Here is a 23,779-nt window from a genome sequence, read left to right as displayed (position 1 = left end):
AAATAATCGGAATGTGGTTACCGACTTTAGTAACAAAAATCGGTATTTGCAGACCGATTTTTGGTATCGTCGAATTTTTTTCCCAACAAAAAAAACGACATAAACGCAAAAATAAACGGTTAAAACATATTTCATTGTGTTCTCCACCCTTGTAAACCACCATAGCATTGTTTTCTGGTTCTATCGTGAATGTTTGATATGTACTTGATAATTTTGGTGTGTGGGATTTCTTGGTGGGTTTGTGAAGAAGAAGGAGAGTTTTAAGTCGTAAAATAAGGAAGATGGGTTTCTGGATTTATATATTTTATTTGGTCTTGCACAAAGGAAATGATTTTTTTTAAGTTTTTAATGTTTTGTGTTTTTTATTTGATTTTAAATTTCATTAAGGATAAATTAGTATTTTTATGTTGGAGGTCTTGAACTAATAAAAAAATGGGCTTGCATATAACCGCCGCCTATATAAATATGTAAATAGGAATATGAAATACTTTGGATAAAAATCTATACATATGGTGTTATATATATAATTCATTTAATTACAACGAAAAATAATTGATATTAGTAAGGAAATAGGTTTATTGTATTTTCTTATAAAAAAACAGTTACTAATTTTGTAATTCTCTTAAATACAACTATATAACAGGGAAATCGCAACTCATGATCAACTAGTCTTCTAATTCCCTTTTCATAACTTATACCCGCAGGGCTATCTAATTAGTGGAATAAAGAGAGAGTAGTACGATTTAACGATCCAAATTCGACTCCTTTTACCAATATTATTAAATCGATGAATCAATGTGATTTATACAATCTCGTATGATTTGCAGATTATTGCGCCAAGTACACGTGTTCATATTGTTGTTTTTTGTTAAAGAATAAATTGCACGGTCATCGTATAAGTTTTTATTTAAGAATTTTCCAAATACATCTATCGATTAAATGCTGGTAAATATCAATCGATGCAAATTATGAATATTTGTTACTGATTTTAATTGGTACTCTAGTTCGAGACTTGCGAGTGATAGTTTAGCCTTGAGCATCCAATTTTCTCGTGAGGATCATTATCTCCTGTTTTCTTGGGTTCTGTAGACGCTACACTTGGTGAAATACATCGGGTAATCCTAGTTTTACCATTGATCTACACATAATAACTAACACACACGCACTCATATATATGTGTGATTAGTGGATAGATATTTATATATAGTGCAAAATCACTTAGTACTTTTCGCCGAGTATAGCAACTTACAGACCGATTTGCTTATTTATTATGAATGAAATTCATAATAAATAGTAGGGTTTATTAGGGATAACCCCCTTGTTCATATTTTCTAATGAGGTAGATCCAATTAATTTTTCCCTTTTTGAGATACACCCAAATTTGCCAACTTGGCAAAATATATTATGTAATTTCCCTTTAATACCCCTTTTTTATTTTGTTTTATTTTTGAACGGTATTTACTTTCTTAACTACGTGATATGAGATTGCTGATATGTTGCCTAAAATCACGGAATAAAATTACGTGAGTATATTGGCGGTTTCTATCAAATCTTGTACAACCGGTTTTGAAGAATTTATCCAGCGTTTCATCGTTTTCCATCGGATTTGAAGATAGGTTCGGATTTCATCGTTTTCATCGTTTTTCATCGTTTTCCATCGTTTTCATCATTTTCAATCGGGTTCGGATTTGAACCGGTTTTGAAGAATTTATCCAGCGTTTCATCGTTTTTCATCGTTTCCATCGTTTTTTCAACGGCGTGGAAATAGGTTCGGATTTGAGCGTTCATCGTTGTCCGTTAGAAGATGATGATGTTTGTTTGGAAAAAGGATTGACAGAGTTAGAAGAGGATGGTTCACGCAGATCGGACCAGAGTTGTTTTATATGAGCTTCGTAGTTGGTTTATGCAATAATCGGAATAATTGTCCGCTGTGGTCGAGTTCATGTTTTTTATCCCGATCGATAGTTGGTTTATTTGTTTATAACAGCCGATTTAAGTGTGTTGGGTAGTACATTAAAATATAGTTCGTAGTCTTTTTTAATTTAGCGTATGGATTTTGCATTTTAAGTTTATTTTTGATGATATTAATGTATTGTCATTCAAATGTATTTGCAGTCTATTTAATCATTTTTTAGTATTCTGCATTTTTTATTTTGTTTCATGATTTTAGGTTTTTTCGATGGCGAATTTCGTACGGATTTTGTTGAGGTTTGGTGGGTTGGTTGCTATAAAGAGGTGTTTACGATGTAATGGCTCGGTAACTTCGGTTAAGTGTTAAACCGTTGTAATACAGTAGTATACTATTATGAATATCGCATGATACTACCATTATCATTTTATTATACTATTATGAGATTATTAATGTACTAGAGTTTTTTAACTCGACATATTGGTTTGATTGTGTTATGATGTGTTTATGTATTTTATCAAAACCCTAGATTGAAATTATGAGATTATTAATGTTCTATTTTATTGGTTATGTTGGAATACTTTACGTTGGTGTTGTTCTCAATGTTCTTGTCATTTCAGTGGTATATTGTTTGTAACACAATTTCATATCACTACTATAACCGTAATATACTATCATAGCAGATTAATGTACTATATTGAAATTATTAATATACTATGTGGTTGAATAATACGGGATCCATAGTCGATTAACGAGATCCATAGTCGAATTAGATCAATAAGATAGTCTATTACACGATATAAGGAAAATTACCCTAATTGATTAGTATTTCAAACAAACATATTATTCAGTTTCCATATATATTATTATTTTTTCATATATATTATTATTTACCATAATCGTTTTCATATAATAAGGAAAATTACCCTAATTGATTAGTATTTCAAACAAACATATTATTCAGTTTCCATATATATTATTATTTTTCCAATAGTCAATTAACTAAACCCATAGTTGAATTAGATACATGGGATAGTCTATTAATTTTAAAACACAAATCCGCCGCCGTCACTTCTCAAATTTAGGGTTTTGATGATTCTTCGGCCCATAGTCGATTAACGAGATCCATAGTAAAATTATACCAGTGGGATAGTCTATTAAATGATATGGGATAGTATATTAATACAGATGTAATTCGACTATGCATCTCGTTAATCAACTATGGGCCGAAGAATTATCAAAACCCTAGATTTGAGTAACCCTAGAGCAGTGACGGCGACGGCGACGGAGGTCTTGGTCGTTTTTTGCGGTCTTGGAGGTGGAGGTGGTCGGATGTGGTGGTGGTGGAGGACTAGGCTATGGTGGAGGTGTTGCTTATGGCCAATATCGTTGTTATCGTCGTTGGCCACCGGCGACAACGGTGACGGAGGTGGCGGCGGTCGGAGGTGGAAGCGGCGAACCCGGCGGGAAAATAGGGAGGGATTTCGGAGTGCAGAAAATCGTCAATCGCCGGTGTATAAATTTCTGGTTTTCTTTGGGACGTTTTGCAGATTTTGATAGTGGTTTTGTGGGGATAGTGTTTTAACGGGAAAATAGAGAGGGATTTGATATTATTTCAATAGGTAAAGTAACGGGATTTGTGGGATTTGATTGAGGGTACTTATGTAATTTAGAAAAGTTTGGGTTTTTATCAAAATGGCAAATTTAAATTTGGATCTACCCCTATTATTTGAATGTTTAAGGGGGTTATATCTAATAGACCCTAAATAGTAATGAACTAAAATTAGTGTAGATCACGGGAATAACAACTCGAGTTAGGTGAAAAGTGACAAAAATAATAAATAGTCTTGGTAGCTTCCGGGAATAGAATTAGACTACAATGTCTAATCACCAATGTAAATAAATGCAAAACATATCAAATGTGGTTATATTATATACTAAATATAATATAATATAATATTATACAAAATCATCTACATACATAATATATGAATTTTGGGAAAAAAGTATATTGATAGATATGCTTGTACGGGTACATATTATTCGGCATAACACAAAATTAGATTGATAAAATAATTAATTCATCATTTTCATTAGGATAATAATTGAGTTTGGTTTAAATAATTGAGTTTGGAAACCATGTATACAATGTTGAATGTCGGGGGCCCACAAGATAACACAAACTCGAATCGGTACGATATTGTTAAAGTTTGCCAAACTCGAATCGGTTCAATTAAATTGATGTGGAACTTGGTTTGCGCATCAACAATCCTCTCCTCAAACGAAGGACCACATAGATCGGACCACATAGGACCATCAAGCCTTTTCTGGGCTCACCATCTTTATTCTGCATCGAGCGTTGAATAAAGGAACACCGAGTCACTCTTCATTTGCACACTAGGAGGATTGTTGAGAGAAAATTATATATATATATATATATATATATATATATATATATATATATATATATATATATATATATATATGTGTGTGTGTGTGTGTGTGTGTGTGTGAGAGATTATTTTTATTGCTTAAGTTTTAATCCCTAATGTTAGTCAATTGTACTTAATTAATAACTATGTAGCACGGAAACTTTAAATTGTTAACGTTTTTACGATTTAATGATTAATTGCAGATTGATAATTGATAGTAACATTTATTTTTAATATGTTGGCATGAATATATATAAAAAGAAATTATATATAAATAAAAACTTATACTATATGTTTATTATGACATATTTATAAATATACCCCTATACTTTTAATATTTGCACGTTTCCCTCAAGCTTCTGTATCCCCAATTTTTTAATATGCCATTTTCCCGTGTCCGTTTCTCCTTTGTATCACCGTTTCTATATCCGTGCACCGTGCTACATGGATTAATATTGATTGGAGTTCTATCGAAATCCTTCCATTCTCTTTAAAATTTAAAAATAAAAAATAAAAAATAAAAAAAGAGAAACCAAAATTTACTTTTCTCTTTTCTTTACTTTATTGGCAAAAGGTCATAGAATCATATACAAAACCAACTCCAAGGAATTCCAGGAAAAAAGTTAGTAGTCATTTCCAAGAAAAGAATGCATATTTTAGAGAATTGTTAGCTTTTCCTAAACATTTTCTTTTCTAAAACAAGTAAAATATTTCAGATAAATTATATCAACCTTGAGGTAAAGTTAAACCACGAAAAACTCCCTCATATTTGGATAATTACAATCATCTTCTCAACCATGAATTTTCTTACACGTCCATCCTTGCGGTTTCAAATTTAGTGGAATCTTCTAGATTATGTGTAATATACTTCAGTTTGTACCCGTTTTATCTCATTCAAGCTCCACATTTTAAAATAAGATGATCATAAGATGTGTCTCTTGGCTTGTAAATATCAGATTATGGTGCATCAGAAACTGCATTTTTGCACAAAATGAGTACAAACTAGAGAATATTCCACAGAGCCTAAAAGATTTTGTCGAATTCAACACCATAAAAACCGACGTGTAATAAGATTCATAATTGAAGAGGTGGTTATAATTACCCAAATATAAAGGACTTTTTCGTAATTTAACCTTACCACGACCCTAATTTACCCTAATTTAAAAAAAAAAAAAAAAAAGGAACCGTAACATAATCTAGCCTTGACCATTGTGTCGGTGGTGAAAAAATGCCAGGTGTACACACCAACATTTACATTTTTTGTCGTATTCAATTTAATTGCAACCAGAAACCAAACACAAATATTATTACCTCAGCCTATGCAAAAACTGCACATCTCACTTCCTCTCTACGCGCGACACGTGTCCAGCCCTGGAAAGCGGTGCCCGATCAAATCTACGCCGTTCGCTGCCGTGTGACGTGTCCCTTCTGAACAAAATAGAAATATCTAATCAAACCCCTCTTCGAAATAAAACAATACAATACAAATCCTGTGTATTATTACTACTACATTATTAGTGAAGGAAGATGTTTCTTGCACTCACACGTGTAAGTGTGTGTGTGTGTGTGTGTTTTATTGTTCTAACATCCATCGTTTTCGCTGCATTCATTGGTTAATAATTATGAATTTAATTATGGTTTAATTATTGTGTATTTTTAAGATTCGATTTTTATTTTTTTTAGTTTTACACGCTGTAGTGTGTGTTTGTGTGTGTGTGTGTGGAAGTAATTACTTTTGGTGGTTAATAATTGTTTTGTCAGAGGAACCCATCAAGGGCCCTTGTCTTTTTTGTGTGTGTGTGTGTGTGTGAATTTAAGGTCACAATTGTGAGAAAAAAAGGATTTTTTTTTTTTTTTTTTTTATATGCTGGCATGAATTGTTTTTCTAGTGTAATAACTAGAATAACTCTCTCTGTCTCTCTGCTGTGTGTAATAAGTAGGCATGTGAGAGAGAGATGCTTTTTTTTACAGAGTCTGGTAAATAAAATGGCCCTCTATAAATATACCCTCTCTCTCTCTCTCTCTCTCTCTATCTCTCTCTAATTGCTTTAGTGGGAGTGTTTCAAGGTGAAGACTTTGAAACCCCATTTGGTTTGTTTTTGTTTTGTTTTGTTTAATCAAAAGTGTGTAATTACTTCTGCAGTTATTACAATAAAAAAAAAAAATCAAGAAAATCAAGAAAAGGAAGCATTTGGTTTCTTGATTTAGAGAATGAGAAGAGAGCATAGCCAAAGAGGAGGAGCAATGGTAGCTGCAGTTGTGCTTCTGTTACCTTTTCTCTTTCCCACTCTCTTCACTCCTTTCACCCATGCCTTACCCTCTCTTCTCTCGGTTAGTTTTTTATTTTTTTAATTATCTATTATTTTTTTTATTTTTTATTTTAAGTTATGTTGATCTAAATGTAGCATGTGCATTTTGGGTTTTCCTGTTTGGAATTTTTGCTTTTTTTTCAATTTTTATTTTATTTTGTGTTTATGGTGTCTTTGCTTTTTATTTGTTAAGTTTGATTTCGGTTTCGGTTGCAGAAGGATTAAAGATAGTATTTTGAATCATTTAAATTCAAATAGGAATTCCTTAACTTGGATGGAAAAAGATTTTTTATTTATTTTGTGTTTATGGTGTCTTTGTTTTGTTTTTGTTTAAGTTCGGTTTCGGTTTCGGTTGCAGAAGGATTAAAGATAGGGAAAAAGAAAGGGTGGAAATTAGGGATTTTCGATATTCTTTAAATAAAAAAAATTATCTTGTGAAAGTTGGAGATAAGTTAGTCAATAAAGTTTTGATCTTGAAATGAATTCTGTGATTCTATGTTCTTGATTTGGCTTTTCGGTTATCGGGATTTTGTCGGCGCTCCGAATTTCGCCGAATGAAGTTTGTCTCGTTTTTTCGTTTTCTTGAAATAACTTAGTGTTTTCTTTACTAAATGTTGGTACATTTAGCTAGTGTTTCTTGCAAGTTTTTGGCCAATTTGTATTCGTATTACATATGTAATATGTGTAAGCAACTCGAATTATTATCAATTTACTCGAATTATTACATATTCGTTCAAGAGTTTTATTACATGGTTATTCATTCTCATGGGGGGACGGTTAATTTTGGTACAGGAGTGGAATGCTCCGAAACCTAGACATTCTCGTTTACTTAAGGGTGCTCTGCAGCGCGAAACTGTGAGTAAGGGGTTCACTTTTCATTTTACGACATTTTTACGAAAATTCAATCATCTGATTCTTATTCTTCGTATAAATTAATGATGCAATATTTTCCTTTTATTGTTTTTTTTCGTTTAGTCCGATGAACAACTGTCTGAACTGTGGATGCCCTTGTCCAATCAAGGATGGAAACCTTGTATTCGCTCGGATATTATTACCTCTTGTATGTATAAGAATTTTCCGATTTTCTTTTTTTTTTTTTTTAACTTATTCCTCTTGGGACTATCGTTACAACATTGGGTTACGAAAATTAATTTATTTGAATTTTTTTTAAGCAGCGTTAACCGAGAAATCTCAAGGTTATATTCAAGTGTTTCTTGATGGAGGACTAAATCAACAGCGAATGGGTGTAAGTATTTTCTTGTTATTAATTATTATTACCCGAGTAAACGTGTTTTCCTCGAACTGATAATTAGTTGTCTTAAATCACTAATATGCAATAATATTTTTATTTTTATTTTTTAAAGATCTGCGACGCAGTTGCTCTTGCTAAAATCTTGAATGCAACCCTCATAATTCCGTATCTTGAAGTAAATCCCGTTTGGCAAGATTCGAGGTTCTCTTTAATTAAATAAGTACACACACCCTTTGCAGTAGCTTGTTAGTACGAGAAATTTCGATTCTTGATTATTTAATTATTTTTTCTATCGCAGCACGTTCGAGGATATTTTCGATGTGGATCATTTTATCGAGGCACTAAAAGACGAGATATCAATTGTTAAAGAGGTGCCCGACGAATACTTTTGGAGCACACGCGAATATTACGCCACTGCCATTCGAGCCACCCGTGTAAAAACCGCACCGGTTCACGCGTCCGCAAACTGGTATCTCGATAATGTTTTGCCCGTACTAGAGAGGTTGGTGCAATTTTTCTGAATTATTTTCGTCGTCATAATTTTTTTATTTTGTTTAATTGCTAAATAAAAATATCTCGGATTTTTTCCGCAGTTACGGAATCGCTGCAATTGCGCCCTTTTCGCACCGTTTGGCGTTCGACAACATGCCTAAAGAAATCCAACGGCTAAGATGTAAAGTCAACTTCCAAGCTTTAGTTTACGTTCCTCACATTAGAGCACTAGGTGATGCTCTTGTTAGTCGCCTAAGATATCCTTCGAGCCGAGTTGATAGCACTAACTACCTTAAAAAAGTCGGCGATTCTAACGAGAAACGAGGGGCCGGAAAATTTGTTGTCCTCCACCTCCGTTTCGACAAGGTACTTTCGTTTCTGGATAATATTTTAACTCAGGTGCACTTTCTTGTTTTCTTTTTTTCAAGATTTTTGCCCTTTTAGCCCTTTTTAATTTCGGTCGGTTTTTATTTTTTTTAGGATATGGCGGCGCACTCGGCTTGCGACTTTGGTGGAGGCAAGGCCGAAAAATTGGCACTAGCAAAATACCGACAAGTTATATGGCAAGGGAGAGTGTTGAACTCTCAATTTACCGACGAGGAGTTGAGAAGTCAAGGCCGGTGCCCGTTGACTCCCGAAGAAATCGGATTATTGCTCGCCGCTTTGGGGTTCGACAACACTACTCGCTTGTATCTCGCTTCACACAAGGTATATATTTTTGGATTAAATTGCATTCAACACCCCCCGTGTTTACTCTAATTGTCAAAGAAACTCCCCATATTACAAATATTAACAAACTACCCCCTAAAGGGTTGTTTGCTAATATTTTTAATACGGGGATTTTTTTAGCAATTTGATATAACACGAGGTGCTGAATGTAATAAACTCTATATTTTTCGCTCGATTTTTTTTTTTTTTTTTGGCCCCTCACAATTATTCACATTGTAATATTTTTTTTTTGTGTTGTATCTAATTAAGGTATACGGTGGGGAAGCTAGAATATCGGCCTTACGAAGTTTATTTCCTCTAATGGAAGATAAAAAGAGTTTGGCCTCGTCGGAAGAAAGAGCTCAAATTAAAGGAAAGGCTTCTTTATTAGCTGCAGTCGATCACTACGTTAGCATCCACAGCGATATCTTCGTTTCTGCTTCGCCTGGAAATATGCACAACGCTGTCGTAAGAAATTCTTTTTTTTCTTTTTTTTTTTTTTTTTTTTTGACGAGGGACTTTTTAATTTTTTTTTGTGAATTCCGATTGTGAATTTTTAATTTTTTTTTCGTTTTTCGGAAACTAGGTTGGGCATCGGACGTACAGAAACACGAAGACAATAAGGCCAAACATGGCACTATTGGGACAGCTTTTCTTGAACAAGAGCCTCGATTGGGCCGAGTTTGAAAAGGCGGTTGTCGAAGGGCATAAAAGTAGGCAAGGGATGCTCAGATTACGTAAATCGGAACAGTCTATATATACATATCCTGCACCTGATTGTATGTGTAATGCTTCTTGATTCATTTTAATTTATATGTTTACATCTTTATATATGAATTATGTGTGTGTAATATTTACTGTGTTCTGGCTTTGAGCTAATAAGTTGGTTTGTCAGTGTGATCTGTTGTAAAATTTGGGGCCATGATTATTTATACAATATCTTGAATAGGATTTAGGATAATTCGTTTAATATGTCCATTGTTTTATTTTTCCCAGCTAGGAGTGGAAATTGGAACAAAATTTCCGATTTCCGTCAATTCCGATCCGAAACTTTTCGATTTTGGAAAAGTATTTTTCAATCCGACTTTCGACTTTTCATTTGGATCGTAATTTACGAGATTCCGATTTCCAATCCGATTAAAGTTCCGAAAATAATTAAAAAATTCCGAATATTACAACTAAATTACCAATATTATTTTATATTTAAGGTGAGCAAAAATTGTAAAATTCCGAATTCCGACAATTCCGGTCCGAATTTTTTTTCAATTTTGGAACAAGTTTTTTCAGTCCAATTTCCGAAATTCCGATTTCCATTTTTTTCCAATTTTTTTGGTACGGATTGGAACTAGTTTTCACTTCCGAAAAAAATCAGAATTTTTTCTAAATGGCTAATTCCAATCCGATCCGTCCGATTTACACCCAGGTCCCAGCTTTATATACTTTTTAAATGGTTTTTATAGTATTGGAAGTATAACTTTATGATAATTAGAATGCAATTACAAAATATATTAATTGAAAGTTAAATGTCGTTTTAATTTTACTAATGTTGTTTTGACTTCGAACCTGATTTTGACATATTTCTATTTTGATTTTGGTAAAATTCGAAACACGAAAACTGTAGTCATTTGTGTTAGCTTTCTAATCCAACTTAAATCTGCTAGATTGACAAAGTTATGCATGAATGAGTCACATTTTGCATTTTAGATACCTCAATACATCAAAGTTGTGGGCAATATCCTTTGATTCATGTATATCTTTCTCGTATGACATCCAATTTTGGTAATTCAAGTTGGATTAGAAAACTAACTCAGAATACTACAAATTCTATTTTTCGGGTTTTGCAAAATTTAGAATTAAAAATGATCAAAATCACATTTGAAGTTGTAACGGTATTATTAAAGCTCGAACGACATTTATCACATCCCATATACTAATTATAAAATACATTACATAATATTTTATACTTGCAATCTCCAATTAGAAAGAATTCAAATATTCATTTCACAAAAATACTGTAGCAACCAACACTAGAAAAAGGCACAAATGACCAAATCTTCTTTAAATGTTGTATATCACCCATTCAATAAAAAAACATCTCGAAATGGGGCATACAAAATGATATGTATGTACAAATGTCACTTACACCAACCACAACTCAACCTTAAAACTTCACCACCACTCGCGAATTAACTAGTCTTGCTGATTATCCAACTGATCATTACCCGGGTTTTTCTTCTCCGCAACAGCGGGCCCACCGTTACCACTGCGCGAAGTTGCCAACTCCTTCACCTCTTCTGTATTCGGTGGGGGCACTGTTTCTTCCTCAATAGGAAGAGTTCTCTTCGAACCCTCTAAAGCAACTCCAAGAACTATATTCTCTTCCAAAGAAGCTTTACCCACAGGCATCCCTGTAACTTGTTTACTACTCACGTTTTCTTGGCCTACCTTTCGCCTGTGCTTGTTGTTAGTTGTATTATGTGTCGTCGTCGTCACATCGGAAGAAATATTGATATTCGAACTCGTTTCTTCGACGGAGACGGGTTTTTTGGGTGAAGATTTTGCAACAACTTTAGGATCCTCGATTGTCTCGATTTCAGAATCGGCTTTGGCTTCTGTTGTCTGTAAATCTTTTGTCTTTTGTTCGGTAGATGTTGTTGCTTTTGATTTTGAATCGGTGTTTGAAGTTGTTTCGACTTTAATATCTGGTGGTGTTGTTGAAGTAGTGGCTTTGTTGTTGTCTTCTTCACCATTTGCGCGTGGTGGTCGAGATTGAGTTTTGGTTTTATCTTCACCGTTGATTTTATAGGATGGCTCGATTAATAGCAGTGGGCGGTTTGATACTGGCCCGCCTCGATTGAATATAGAATCTGGAGAAAAGGGCACGTTGTCCAAATCTGCATCGGTGAATATTTTCTGAACCGTTCGGATTGGAGTGGCTAATCTGGCACGGTGATGCCTGATGACTCTGAGTAGATCAAGAAGTATAGTTTCCTGTATTTCGGACAAAAGCAAAAGAAAAAATAAATAAATTTCAAATAAGAATAACATTGAAACTAGACGAACAAAATTAAGTAGAAAAAAAGAAAGAGAGTGGCAAAGGCGAAACAAAGATTTAAGTTTTGAGGCTTTAGTACTGCCTCGACCAGAGAAGACCAATTCAAGGGACGCTTGTGTAATTTTCCAAACCAAATGGGGTCTAACTGTAATTACGTACTATGTGTCGTAAATAAAGAATGGAAATCTCACCTTAACACATAAATATTCTTCAAAATGTGAGGTCTTCACGAAGCAGGAAACCAGTATCTGCATTGTATTGGAAGTAATCAAAACGCAGCATATAACTTGAAACTGTAGCATCACAAATTCATATATCTATCCTTTTGATTTCTTTCAAGGAATTTTTTAACGAGTCATTATGACGAGAAGTAAATATTAATCTGATATAAAACTATTAAATCGAAAATAAAGCGACAATATGAGAATATTCAAGAATATAAATCTAACCATGAGGGCCTGATTTTCAGGATTAATGTTATCCAAGAATACTCTTCTATGCAATTTCTGTTGTTCCACTTGAGGATTTTTTGCCAGAACCTTGCGCATATCAGCTACGATGTTCTACAAACAGGAGCAAGGAACAAATCATGACGAATCACAATAGAGAGAAATAATTCATTTCTTCGAAGCAAAACGTATCAATTAGGGATTAAATAAATAAATAAAAAATCCTCACGTTAATTTTGCTGACATCCAAGTGACTGATGGCTAGGTGGGTTTTAATACGCCAGTGAGTTTTTTGAGTGAGATTTCTCACAACATTCATAGTGAACTTATGGTTTGGAATGTGAACAGCTTCACGGTCTTCGCCTCTTATAATTGTTGGCGACCACCATCCCACGTGCTACAAAGTCAAAACGAAGAGAAATCGATAAGGACAAACAAACATATAATAAAGATAGAGAACCCCATGTAGATCTACTTGGAAACTATGGAAAGGCACGAATTTTCAACTTTGCAAGTTAGTCAACAGCTAATTAAATCACTAGATACAATTAAATGACTTCAGACAAGATTCATCACTTAGAAACTATTATGTGTCCCCGTTAATATCCGCTACCAAATCATATTACTGGACGTTAGAAATTGAAATGAGTCCCATTACAAACCTCAACTGTCCCAGAAACTTCATAGCCTTCAATCTTGGTCTGAATCCACTCGTTCACAATGAATGGACGGGTTGCATGAATCATTGCACTTGAAAGAAAATTCGTGAAAATCTGAATATAACAAAAAAAAAAGGTATAATTTTTTTAACTGGAGTTAAAAGGCAGGCTCATTTCAACCAACCCGAATACTTAATAGGTGGTATAAAATTGAGAATCGAGCTGAGAATGTAAAATTTAATTTTTTTTCACACCTCACGTCCAGCTAGTGTGAGCAAGACTGTCCCAAGACCTCCAGCTGTGAGCCATTTTTGGGTTGAGAAACCTAACAACTCCATGAACAATGATACAGCTGCAACCCACACAGCCGTGTACACAGCTTTGCCAGCAAACTGGAAACCCATCTGTCAAGAAGCAAGAACAGATACTTTTACGGTGATATTTGGTATTGCAGTATCTTCATCAGGTTAGGGCAGCATCTTAATTAGTTGAAATCAAATTGCATGAAACAAAGAGTTGGAACATACATTTCTAGTATCGGTTGGGTCATTAGTCTCCATGAAGAATTTTTGTGCATGTTGAATCACACTGCACAATAATTCACAGAAAAGCTTAGTTCCTGTCGTAAAATGTATCATATAATGTCGAATATGTGTGATATAGAAAATATGTATTTACAGATGAAAAAAATATGATGGCACATAAAAGAAGAAAAGACTTGCAGCTCCTTGGCATAAAGATACAAATACAAGTACCCGAAGAACATTAAAAATGGATTACTACTATTTTGGCTAGATCCAGATGCCATCCCAAAAAATAATTATACTAAAGTTCCCTACTAATATCAACTCAGAGCACACAATCAGTATAGCATCAACAGAATGCAACGGAAAAATCTTTAGCCACTAACATGTGTTCGATAAAACAGATAACAATACCGACCTTGATAAACAATATGCAAAGGCTAGCACTGTGGACAATGATCTGACAAAATTCAGTAGCCTTTGCTTAACAACTTGACCAGCTTCCGAGGGAAGAATCATTGGATCCAATGCTCTGTAAGAAATTCACTTTCATTAAGTGTGTGATGAGTTATCTGATTCTATGTTCATCTTTCAATCAGAGATAACTAACCTGCAGATAAAGATTGCTCCTGCCCATAGCAGCAAAGGTTGAACATAAGAAGTCGTAACTTGATATGTACTACTCTTTTTCCAACTATTGTCACTTTTCTGAATGATGTAGTATAATTCAAATTAGTAAATTGATAGAAACTCAATGCACTTGCAAATAAACTCTTCTATAGTAGAAACAAAATCAGGAACTGAATGTATGAAAAGGACTTGAATTTTAATTTTTAAAGGCAATACATGAAGAAATATGTTTCTGATTAATCGCACAAGTGGCCCAAGTCCCCATACTGCAAAGATAACAATACCAACAGCTGAGCCCAATTTGATCACAAGCGGATTTCCTTGCAATGATCTGCAAAACCCAAACTTTCGAGTTAAGATTTTTTTCCAAATCACTGTCATTTATGCATATGAAATTCAGAGATGCTCGCATGGAAAATTATACCAAAATGCCATGAAGTCCAAACAAAGTTCAGTTCAAATTGATATTCAATGTGAACGACTGAACTACTTATGTTTCAACAGAGAGATTAATGATCCCAAATGCACCCTTCCTTAAAATCCGGATTTTTGTTCTTCCTAGAGGTACTAACAGGGCGTTGAGGGTTTACAAGATGCCATAAAACGAAATGTTTGATAAAATTTAGAAGAGATGTCAGGATTTTATAAGCTCGGTTATTTGAAAAATAAAAAAAGAGCTCCCGACTTACTTTTATGCTATATTTAAATGGAAGGATTCAAATTCATAATAACAAATCCCTTGCACTTGTTCGGATAGAGGGATTCAAAATCCCCATCCCTCCTTTTTGGTTATAAATTGTACCACAGAAGTGAATTTTAAATGACTGCTTCCTCTAAATTCCTTCCACAATGAAATTCTTCCTTCCACAATGAAATTCCTTCCACAATAAATTAATCAGATTCTTTAGTTTATATAATATTAATCAGAAAACCACTATTATTAACATCTTAGAACCTCCATGGTCCTTTTCTATTTAGAAAATGAAGAGCTTCTTTTTAGAATAATATTTAGCATCTTATAAGCATATATATATATATATATATATATATATATATATATATATATATATACACAAGATCTAGGAGTTTATGACATCTTTTATATGATTTACCTAAAATCCTCTAAAATCAGTAATACAAAAGCATCCTATCGATCATATGTTCTATCAGCTATTGCGTAGTTCATTATACGTATGTCTCCGATTACATTATTAGTATGTAAAATTTCAGGCAGCTGTTTCCATTTTCATATATCACTTTACTTCCCTTTACCGATAACAAATATGACAGATGTAACTCTAATGCAGAATAAACATCTAAGAGTAATACTTCGAAGGCAAATGAAACTCTAAGAGGGACAGATTACTCTACATAATGCCTATTTCCAATACATAAACATAGCTCAGTGGAACAACCTGTTTGTTTGATACATTCGACTATAAAAACCGTAATTACAACTTACACCAATCAAGTGGAAAGGTGTAAAGGCAATTAAAACTGTTAATTATTAGCAGTAAATCAGTCATTGAGTACCACGAACGCAAATGCTTTTAGGAAAAATATAGCACCAACTTTTTCCCACTACACATAATAAAGTAAACCAGCTGAAGAAGGAGTAATTACCTTGCTAAAGTTAGAGTTGCGTTCTTTACAGAGTTAGCGTCGAAAGAAGATCCTGGACTTAAAAAACAATGGCACCTAAACTGGTGATTTTTACAAGGAACGGTGCATACTCGTCTGCGTGTTCTCTTCGAAAAATTTGAACTCCATGAATATTGTTGCTGAAGATGCAATTAAGAAACAGTGTCAAGCTTCACCAAAAACATGATGAAGAACATTGTCAAAGTGCAACCAATTAAAAAAAAAAACACCAAAATTCATGAAGGGCAAAAACAATAAGGAGAATACAATAATCAATTCTGGGTAATTTTCCAAATAGATTATATGCAGGCTACCAGAAAACATGAACTATGTCAAGATTATTTTGTTTCTTATGAGAAATAGTAAACCCTAGAACAGGGGCAGGTAAATAAATGGAGAAATTAAGACAGCGAAAACCAAAGACTCAATTTCCCCCTTTAGAAAAATAATCTGAACTAGAGACCAAAAGTGAAATTCGCACAATCACAAACCCTACCAGTGAAATCAACGGAAGATTACGGCTCAATTGACATAATCTGACTCTTGCATTCGAATTCTGCAGCTGAAAATGAAGTATAGGTTAGATATAAACGAAAGGAAACACTAATTACTTGTCAAAAAAAATAAAATTGAAGTAATCGGAAATCGATATTCACCCGAAATTTCTTGCTGCGGCCATGGTTCCTGCAGAATCCAAGCTCAAGGGAGAGTTGCAGAGAACCAGACGCAGCCATGTTTAATGGGGATGAAAACCGCAAAATTCTCTCTCTCTCTCTCTCTCTCTCTCTCTCTCCTCCCTCTTCCCACTTTTCTCTCTCTGAAATATAGAGATATTTCGTGTGTATGTATATTATATATATATATACTATTCGGATAAAAATGAAATAAACGAGGGACAAGGCACCATTTTTAAGATAGTCAGGCAGCCAGCCAACTGGACCCGGTCCAACTGTTCGAGGGTAAGATTGTAATTTTACATGACTTGTTAGACGAGATCATCTTTTTGTTAAATTAAATTTTTATACCGCAACGAAACATTTTAATTAATTTTATTTTTGTTATCTCATATCAAAATTTATTTGTAGAATATTTTTTTTTATTTTTTTTATTTAAGAGTATAAGGTTATATGAGTCATGGAGGATGTATATATATATATAGTTCATTATGCGTTATATCATAACTTTTGCATACAAACTACGATTGCAATGATTCATTTTGGATCAGAAAGATGATGACAAGTTATACAATTTTCGTATTTTATATTTCATGAGGTTTTATTGGGATGATTGGTCAAAAATTGTATCGAATAATATTTACTGATGGACCTACTACATGTTTTATTTTGATCATGACGTTTGCATATCAACTTTACTCAAATTGTACTGATTCAAGTTGCATATCGGTACAAGTACATTAGGTGATACATCAGGTATGGCTCGAAGATTGTCCACCCTAACGCTCAAGTCGAAAAACCGTTACAGAGTATAAGCATGAAATGAAAGCCTTTTGATTTGCAAAATAACAAGTACATTTTTATGGGAACAAACTTAAATATTTATAGGTGAAATTGACGAGATTCTCCTTGGAAAAATTCAATGCGGACAAGAAAATTTAGGTTTCTTCCTATACGATTTTAATTAAAGTATTTTTTTGTTAAGGATTTTCCAAACAAGTTAATTGGGCTTCTGAGACGAAGTTCAACTAGGCACATCAATGTACTTAGTTTAACAAAAATATATTAGATGAAATATAAAATGCAATATATAGCAAATAGCTTAACGACATTGAAATTGGAATAGTAGATTGGAAGAAAGAAGATGAAATTGCAATCGAAATCGGAATAGGAATAGGAAAAGTGCAATTCGAGGGCGAATCGGATCTGCTGCTTAATACCGCACATGGGTTAATACTTTGGTCTAGGGGACCATTGCCTTAGAAGTTGCTATCCACACAATTACACAACCCAATATTTTGGAAATGTAGGCAAATTCTTTTATATGATTTTGGGTGCTAATGCAAAATTTTAGAACGTTTCTGAAATAGACCCCTTGTCCAATTTTCTTCCATGATAAAATAATTTTTATTTTTGTGAAATTTATTATATTAACCCATTTTTGTAGTGTTTGTATATAATTTGAAAGAATCAACGGTCCCAAATTCGTAGTAAATAATTAAAAATAGAGATGTTATCAGAAGTGATATAGCATTTAATATAACATGCGGGCGAATAAATGAAAAGAACAACTGAAATATTTATATAAACACTACTATATCATTACAATGATACACATGAAAGGGAGCAAATTTAGACTGATTGGCCTGTTTTAATAGAAAAATCGGATGTCATAAGGATGATTGACACGTGGATAATTTAAATAAAAATATAATTAGGATTCTAATAATTGAAAAGAAAAAAAAAAAAAACCAGCAAAACCGGTAATCCGTCTAACCCTATTTATAATCAGCGTGATTTATTAAGAGTTAAGATTTAAAAATGTCACGTGTCAAAAAATTAATGGAATCCGATTTATATTAAATATCGGCTGATCCGCTCAAAATTTAATCTCATCTATTATTACTAACCGCTTAACCCATGATCTAATTTAAGTTTTTACGAAAGTTAAAACGTGTGGACTAATTTGTCCACTACTTTCAATATCACTTATTTTATACCATTTTATTATATTATATTATATTCTAATTGTTTGATTAAAATGTATGTCTACAATGAATATTTGATATATATATATATATATATATATATATATGCAATTGAATGAAACTCCATTTATTTATATGAATATTTCAAAGCTTTATGCAAGCTGGACTTCAAAGCCCATTCTTATTTGGGCCAATTTTTTAAGCCCTGAGCAAATTGCACATACAATGATTATAAAGTCCCACTTTTCGTATTATTCTTTAAAATTGGAATACAGAATTTTGGTAATCAAAATCGATTTATTTTTCCACTATCGGAATTTTTCGGATTAATATTAACCTAAAGTACGTAACGCATAATAATAATGATATTAAAAGTGTGATATTTGAAAGGAAAAAAAATTGAAATTGTTTTTAAAATTTAAAATCGGAATGGAAATTGTAATCTCGTAGATTTCGATGTCAATTCCGATTCTATATAGAATGATATTTTTTTTAGAATCCGGATGAAAAATATTTCTCCAAAGTTATAAATTTTGGGTCGAAATTCGCAAAATTGAAAAATTTAATTGTCACCCCTTTTATAAGCCATCTATTGTACAATATATATTGTGATTGGATCTTATCTGAAACGACAAAAATAATTATTAGGACTGATTGTGAAACATATCTCATGTAAGTCGTGTGCATAAATTGTGAAAGACATCTCATGTAAATGTTGTAAATACTAAATAGTTATTATTTGGCTTAATCTAATTTTACATCCGTGAAATAGAGTTAATATCACTTTACACCCTTGAAACACAACAATTCATTATCAATACACTCTAAATTGACTATTTAAAACTTAACTGAACTAATTTCAATTTTTAGAGGTTTTGAAAGAAAATATAATTTCAAATGACTTGATATCAAATAACTGAAGGATTTTTATTCTTCATGTTTTTTGTACAATATTTTTTTGTGATTTTTTTTAATATATTGATGAGAATTTTTTTTTTTTTTTTTGCACTTTGTAGTTTCAAAAGAATTAATGAATATAAAAAAATAATTTGGCCTTTGCCTACCTAAAAAATGCCGCTAAAAATATTAAATTATCTTTGTAAGCTTTAAAAATTAATTCGTGGTGCATTATAAATAATTTATAGTGTTTCGAGGGTGATTGCACGAAATACCAAACAATTATATTTCAAGAGTGCAAAGTAGAATTAAATCTTATTATTTTTATCATGAGTGTATTTTCATTTTTTTTAACGACTATGTTACAAAATATAAAAATAAAAATCATAACTCCAACCATATATTCGTAGTGAAAATGGGACAATATTTGTTAAGTCAAAATCATAAGCACATGTTATTTTGTGGTATATGGCAAGTTGGACTCTTGTCAATCACACTATTTTCTTGTCTGAATATTGAATAAATCTGGCTAACATGTGCTTCATATTAGTTGTCACAAAACATGTCCCTTCATGCAATAGTAATCATTTATATTCTTTCATTTATATTTATTTCAATTTTTATTATCAAAGAAATATCTCTTTTATGCTTCATTTATGTTGAAGTATATGTAATTAAGAATTTTGAAACGATAATAATTAATATATTTAGGTCTTGTTTGGTTGAGAAGATTAGTCATGATTAACTAAATAATTGGATTTTGTTCGATGTGTTATCCTAAACAACTTGCATGTCAGGTCGCCTCGCAAATATTATGTTATCATGGCCTATATTGTTTTATCTTGCCTTTCAGAAAGGTTTTTTGTTAGACATCCCGTGATCCGATAAAATAATTTGGTTTCATGAGATTATTTTATTTTATTTTAGCTAATCTTATCTTGACAAATAGACGAGCCCTTAATTAAATGAATTCTTACAAAATTGTTTAAATATTTAGAATTCATTTTGATATTTTACAAGTCATTATTATGTTTAAAATTCATTTCATATAGTCATTTGTTGGGTTGATGAACATGCATCAGAAAAGGAAGAAAATACATTTATTAGCCTTTTGCTTTTAATTTACTATTTGACACTCTATGTTGATGTAATTTTAGACAATTTTTTAGATCATAATATATAATTAAGCTAAATTGTTTCTCTCCAACAGCTTATTTTTTTTAATTTTTAAGATTTGTTATTATTTTTTTACCAAACACATTGGAAGATGGAAGAGCTTATTATAAACTCTAAAACATTTTATAAGCTCTTTTTAAAAACTTATAAGTTTAGTCAAACACCTTCTTAGTATTCGAATTCTGCACTATTAAGCTTCGAGAATGAACGGCTTTCTCCTTATTCATTCTCCATGTAAATTTTGAAATCATAGCAATCTTTTATCCTTTACATATTAATAAATCATACCTATTTTTTCCTTGATTAATATTAGTAGCGTTTACTAAAATATTAAAATTTAAACATTGATAATTATTTTGTTATTCAATTTAACACTAAAATAATCCAATATGACAGGTTAACTTAGACATCACATGCCCTTAGTTAGGCATTTTTTTTAATATTCAAATTCACATGCCCTTAGTTGGCCACATTTTTTAATATCTAAATTCGATTAATAGCTCGAATCTTATTTAATTAATTAATCATACTTTCTAAGTAATAACTATCATAAATTGTAATTAAGGTGTGGTTGCTTGTACTTTGTTCAATTGCATCTTACGAGATTTGTCGTTTCTTTATTTATTTATTAATTTCTTTGTGTTGAATTGCTCCACAATTTTATTTTATTTTATATATAGCCTTTTTCCTGTAATCAATAGCAGATTTTGTGAGGTCACAATTTTAAATTTAAGTGTTCATTCGATACCAAAATTTCAAGTAAGCGGACCAAAAATTCGGTACCCAAAAATTCTCGTATCATTTACCGAACCAAAATATAGGGTTCGAGTAGATAATCACAGAAAATTTTATTAAAATAGTTATGTAAATAATTTTAATTCGATTTTTGTATTTATTGTTATAAAATAATATATAAATTAAAGTAATAAATAAATGGCAGTCGGTACATACCGAATTATTGAATTTTAATTCGAATTTTTTTAATGACATTTATTAATGCATGTGCATGTTCTAATTTTCTTTTTCTTTTTCTTTTTTTTTTTTGGTATATTTTTTAACTTTGAATTCTTACACTTCTATGATTTTAATTTTTTTTCTTAGTCGACTCGTTCATTTTCACTTATTACACGTCTCTTTTTGGTCATCATCAATAAAGAACAAAGATGTATGAATGAATAGAAACTATAGTCTATATATATTCTTTCCTTTAATACAAATGCGTGTATATCTATTTCTTTAACTTTTCCTTGTCTTAATCCCTATACTAAATAGTATTCAATGTACATGAACCAAACACTATTATTGGGTTGAAATACAAGGGTCGGAAATCCCGTAAGGAACGACCTAGTAGTTGTAATAAGTGAATTAACTTATGTTAATTGACCTGAGTTCGAATTTCCTTGTCAACGATTGCTAGTTCGGCATTGTGACACATGGTTAGTTTAGTATGGTTTACATCTCTCGTATGGTTAGCAAGCTATTATACGAGAGTGTAAGTTTATCCAGTACATCTATATGGTTAGTTGTGGATTATTTCATAAGTAGGAGGGTCTATTTGCAATTATGCATACTCAATTGATGGTGATAGGGTTTTAATCCCTAGTAATTCATTGTTGAATTGCATAGTTTGAAAAACATATATATAAGGTTGAACATCGAACAGGTCAGAGAATAAATATACTTTTGGAGGAAAATTTAAGATTTTTTAAGTGAAAGAAATAAAGCTACTTTAATATTTTTCATAAACTTACAAAAATGTTTGGGTTTATTTGCTTTTTAAATTCTAGTTTGATTTTGAAGAACTTTTCTTATACATATAATAAATTTTAAAAATTCTATCAATTAATTAATTACATCTCTAAAATAATATTTTATCTCATCCAATCAACATTCATTTTATGTAATTGATGTTGTCACTTAAAAGAAAAATAAAATTGTGAGATAAAAAAGAATCTCACCTTTTTTCTAAGAGCTTTACAAGCAAGAACACATACAAAAAGCAAAGAAGAAAACCATGGGTATAACTAAACAATGTTTCCCATTATTCCACATAAAAGAAAATGTCAATTTGCTTTCTCATTCTTTTACTACATGTCAAATCAACACAAAAAAGATCTTATCTACTAGATGGCTTGTGTATCACTAAAGTTCAGTATAAAATTGTATTGAAGTCTATCACCTAATGAAATCGAGATCAATGCTGATCGGATTGGAATTAACACTTTCGAGCAAAAAAAGATTTTTTTCTTTTTTGTGGGAAAATAAAAAGGCAACCAATTACATTAAAGAAAGAATCAAATATTGATATTGTAGGGATTACATTATAAAAAAAAATGTTCCTATATCAATTTTCTTGGATCAAAATAACAAAAGTTAATAAAATTCTATTTTGTATTCACCTATAATATAAAAATTACATAATAATATTGTTACTATAAATGTAAATTTTGCTAAATAAATAGGTATTTTTAAAATTATTTTCTAAAATTAGGATGAGATCGAAAATTGAAATCTCATATACAAACATATATTCCATCCGGTAAAAAAACACACCTTAGAAAAATTCGAACCAAAATCAGAAACTTTTCAGATCAAAACACACGGAATTCAAAAATTCCGGGCCATTTTTTTTTCTACAACATGTGGACCAATTTTTTGCAAAATTAGGACACATTTCAAAGCTATTTCACAAATACCATAATGCGTCATTTATAATGACGCGTTTTAAAATGCTGACATGTGTCAAGGTCAGATGTGGGCCATTTTGTATTTTTAATATAAAAAATTGAAGTAAAAAATTTTAAATCTGTGGGCCCACGGGTTAAAACACTTCCGATGGATTGTAGGTTTGTGGTTGGTGGGGTTTTGTGGGAAGGAGTTGGTGGGTCCCAGCAACCTTTTTAGATTTTTATATTAATTTTATTATTATTATTATTATTATTATTATTATTATTATTATTATTATTATTATTATTATTATTATT

At 31.9% G+C, this 23,779-nt stretch overlaps 2 protein-coding genes across 9 annotated transcripts; one reads left to right on the top strand and one right to left on the bottom strand.

Annotated features, from left to right (window-relative positions):
* Positions 1–5,612: 5,612 nt before the first annotated feature.
* On the top strand, positions 5,613–10,072 carry LOC105965138 (O-fucosyltransferase family protein). 8 transcript variants are annotated; one of them, XM_088822489.1, is made up of 11 exons: positions 5,613–5,889; positions 6,485–6,672; positions 7,443–7,505; positions 7,626–7,710; positions 7,826–7,896; positions 8,015–8,103; positions 8,201–8,404; positions 8,496–8,760; positions 8,875–9,102; positions 9,373–9,570; positions 9,689–10,072. In XM_088822489.1, the coding sequence occupies exons 2-11, from the start codon at positions 6,553–6,555 to the stop codon at positions 9,899–9,901; spliced, it is 1,536 nt and encodes a 511-aa protein (XP_088678615.1). In that variant the 5' UTR covers positions 5,613–5,889; positions 6,485–6,552; the 3' UTR covers positions 9,902–10,072. The 8 variants fall into 8 exon arrangements, with proteins under 8 accessions (XP_088678615.1, XP_088678612.1, XP_088678616.1 ...); XM_088822486.1 differs by having other exon boundaries at positions 5,778–5,889; positions 7,823–7,896; XM_088822490.1 differs by lacking the exon at positions 5,613–5,889 and adding an exon at positions 6,206–6,318.
* A 1,007-nt stretch (positions 10,073–11,079) lies between these two features.
* Positions 11,080–16,937, bottom strand: LOC105965137 (mechanosensitive ion channel protein 2, chloroplastic-like). Its single transcript, XM_012989658.2, has 13 exons — positions 16,717–16,937; positions 16,557–16,622; positions 16,043–16,200; positions 14,636–14,750; positions 14,400–14,497; positions 14,208–14,321; positions 13,793–13,853; positions 13,520–13,669; positions 13,269–13,379; positions 12,836–13,003; positions 12,607–12,720; positions 12,349–12,405; positions 11,080–12,093 (listed from the first exon to the last, which is right to left on the bottom strand). The coding sequence occupies exons 1-13, from the start codon at positions 16,792–16,794 to the stop codon at positions 11,293–11,295; spliced, it is 2,091 nt and encodes a 696-aa protein (XP_012845112.2). The 5' UTR covers positions 16,795–16,937; the 3' UTR covers positions 11,080–11,292.
* Positions 16,938–23,779: the final 6,842 nt, after the last annotated feature.

Source organism: Erythranthe guttata, chromosome 8, assembly GCF_056151865.1.
Source record: "Erythranthe guttata isolate IM_541 chromosome 8, IM_541, whole genome shotgun sequence".
In the NCBI taxonomy this organism is placed as follows: Eukaryota; Viridiplantae; Streptophyta; class Magnoliopsida; order Lamiales; family Phrymaceae; genus Erythranthe; species Erythranthe guttata.
Note: the sequence above shows the minus strand (reverse complement) of the source record. Positions and strands in the feature narration are given on the sequence as shown.

Coding starts and splice junctions, on each gene's coding strand:
- LOC105965138 (XM_088822486.1), top strand. CDS start 6,553: ATGAGAAGAGAGCATAGCCAAAGAGGAGGAGCAATGGTAGCTGCAGTT. Junction 7,506..7,625: donor GTGCTCTGCAGCGCGAAACT/GTGAGTAAGGGG, acceptor TTTTTCGTTTAG/TCCGATGAACAACTGTCTGA. Junction 8,405..8,495: donor GTTTTGCCCGTACTAGAGAG/GTTGGTGCAATT, acceptor TTTTTTCCGCAG/TTACGGAATCGCTGCAATTG.
- LOC105965137 (XM_012989658.2), bottom strand. CDS start 16,794: ATGGCTGCGTCTGGTTCTCTGCAACTCTCCCTTGAGCTTGGATTCTGC. Junction 16,201..16,556: donor ATCTTCCGTTGATTTCACTG/GTAGGGTTTGTG, acceptor TTGCATCTTCAG/CAACAATATTCATGGAGTTC. Junction 14,322..14,399: donor GGAGCAATCTTTATCTGCAG/GTTAGTTATCTC, acceptor AATTTCTTACAG/AGCATTGGATCCAATGATTC.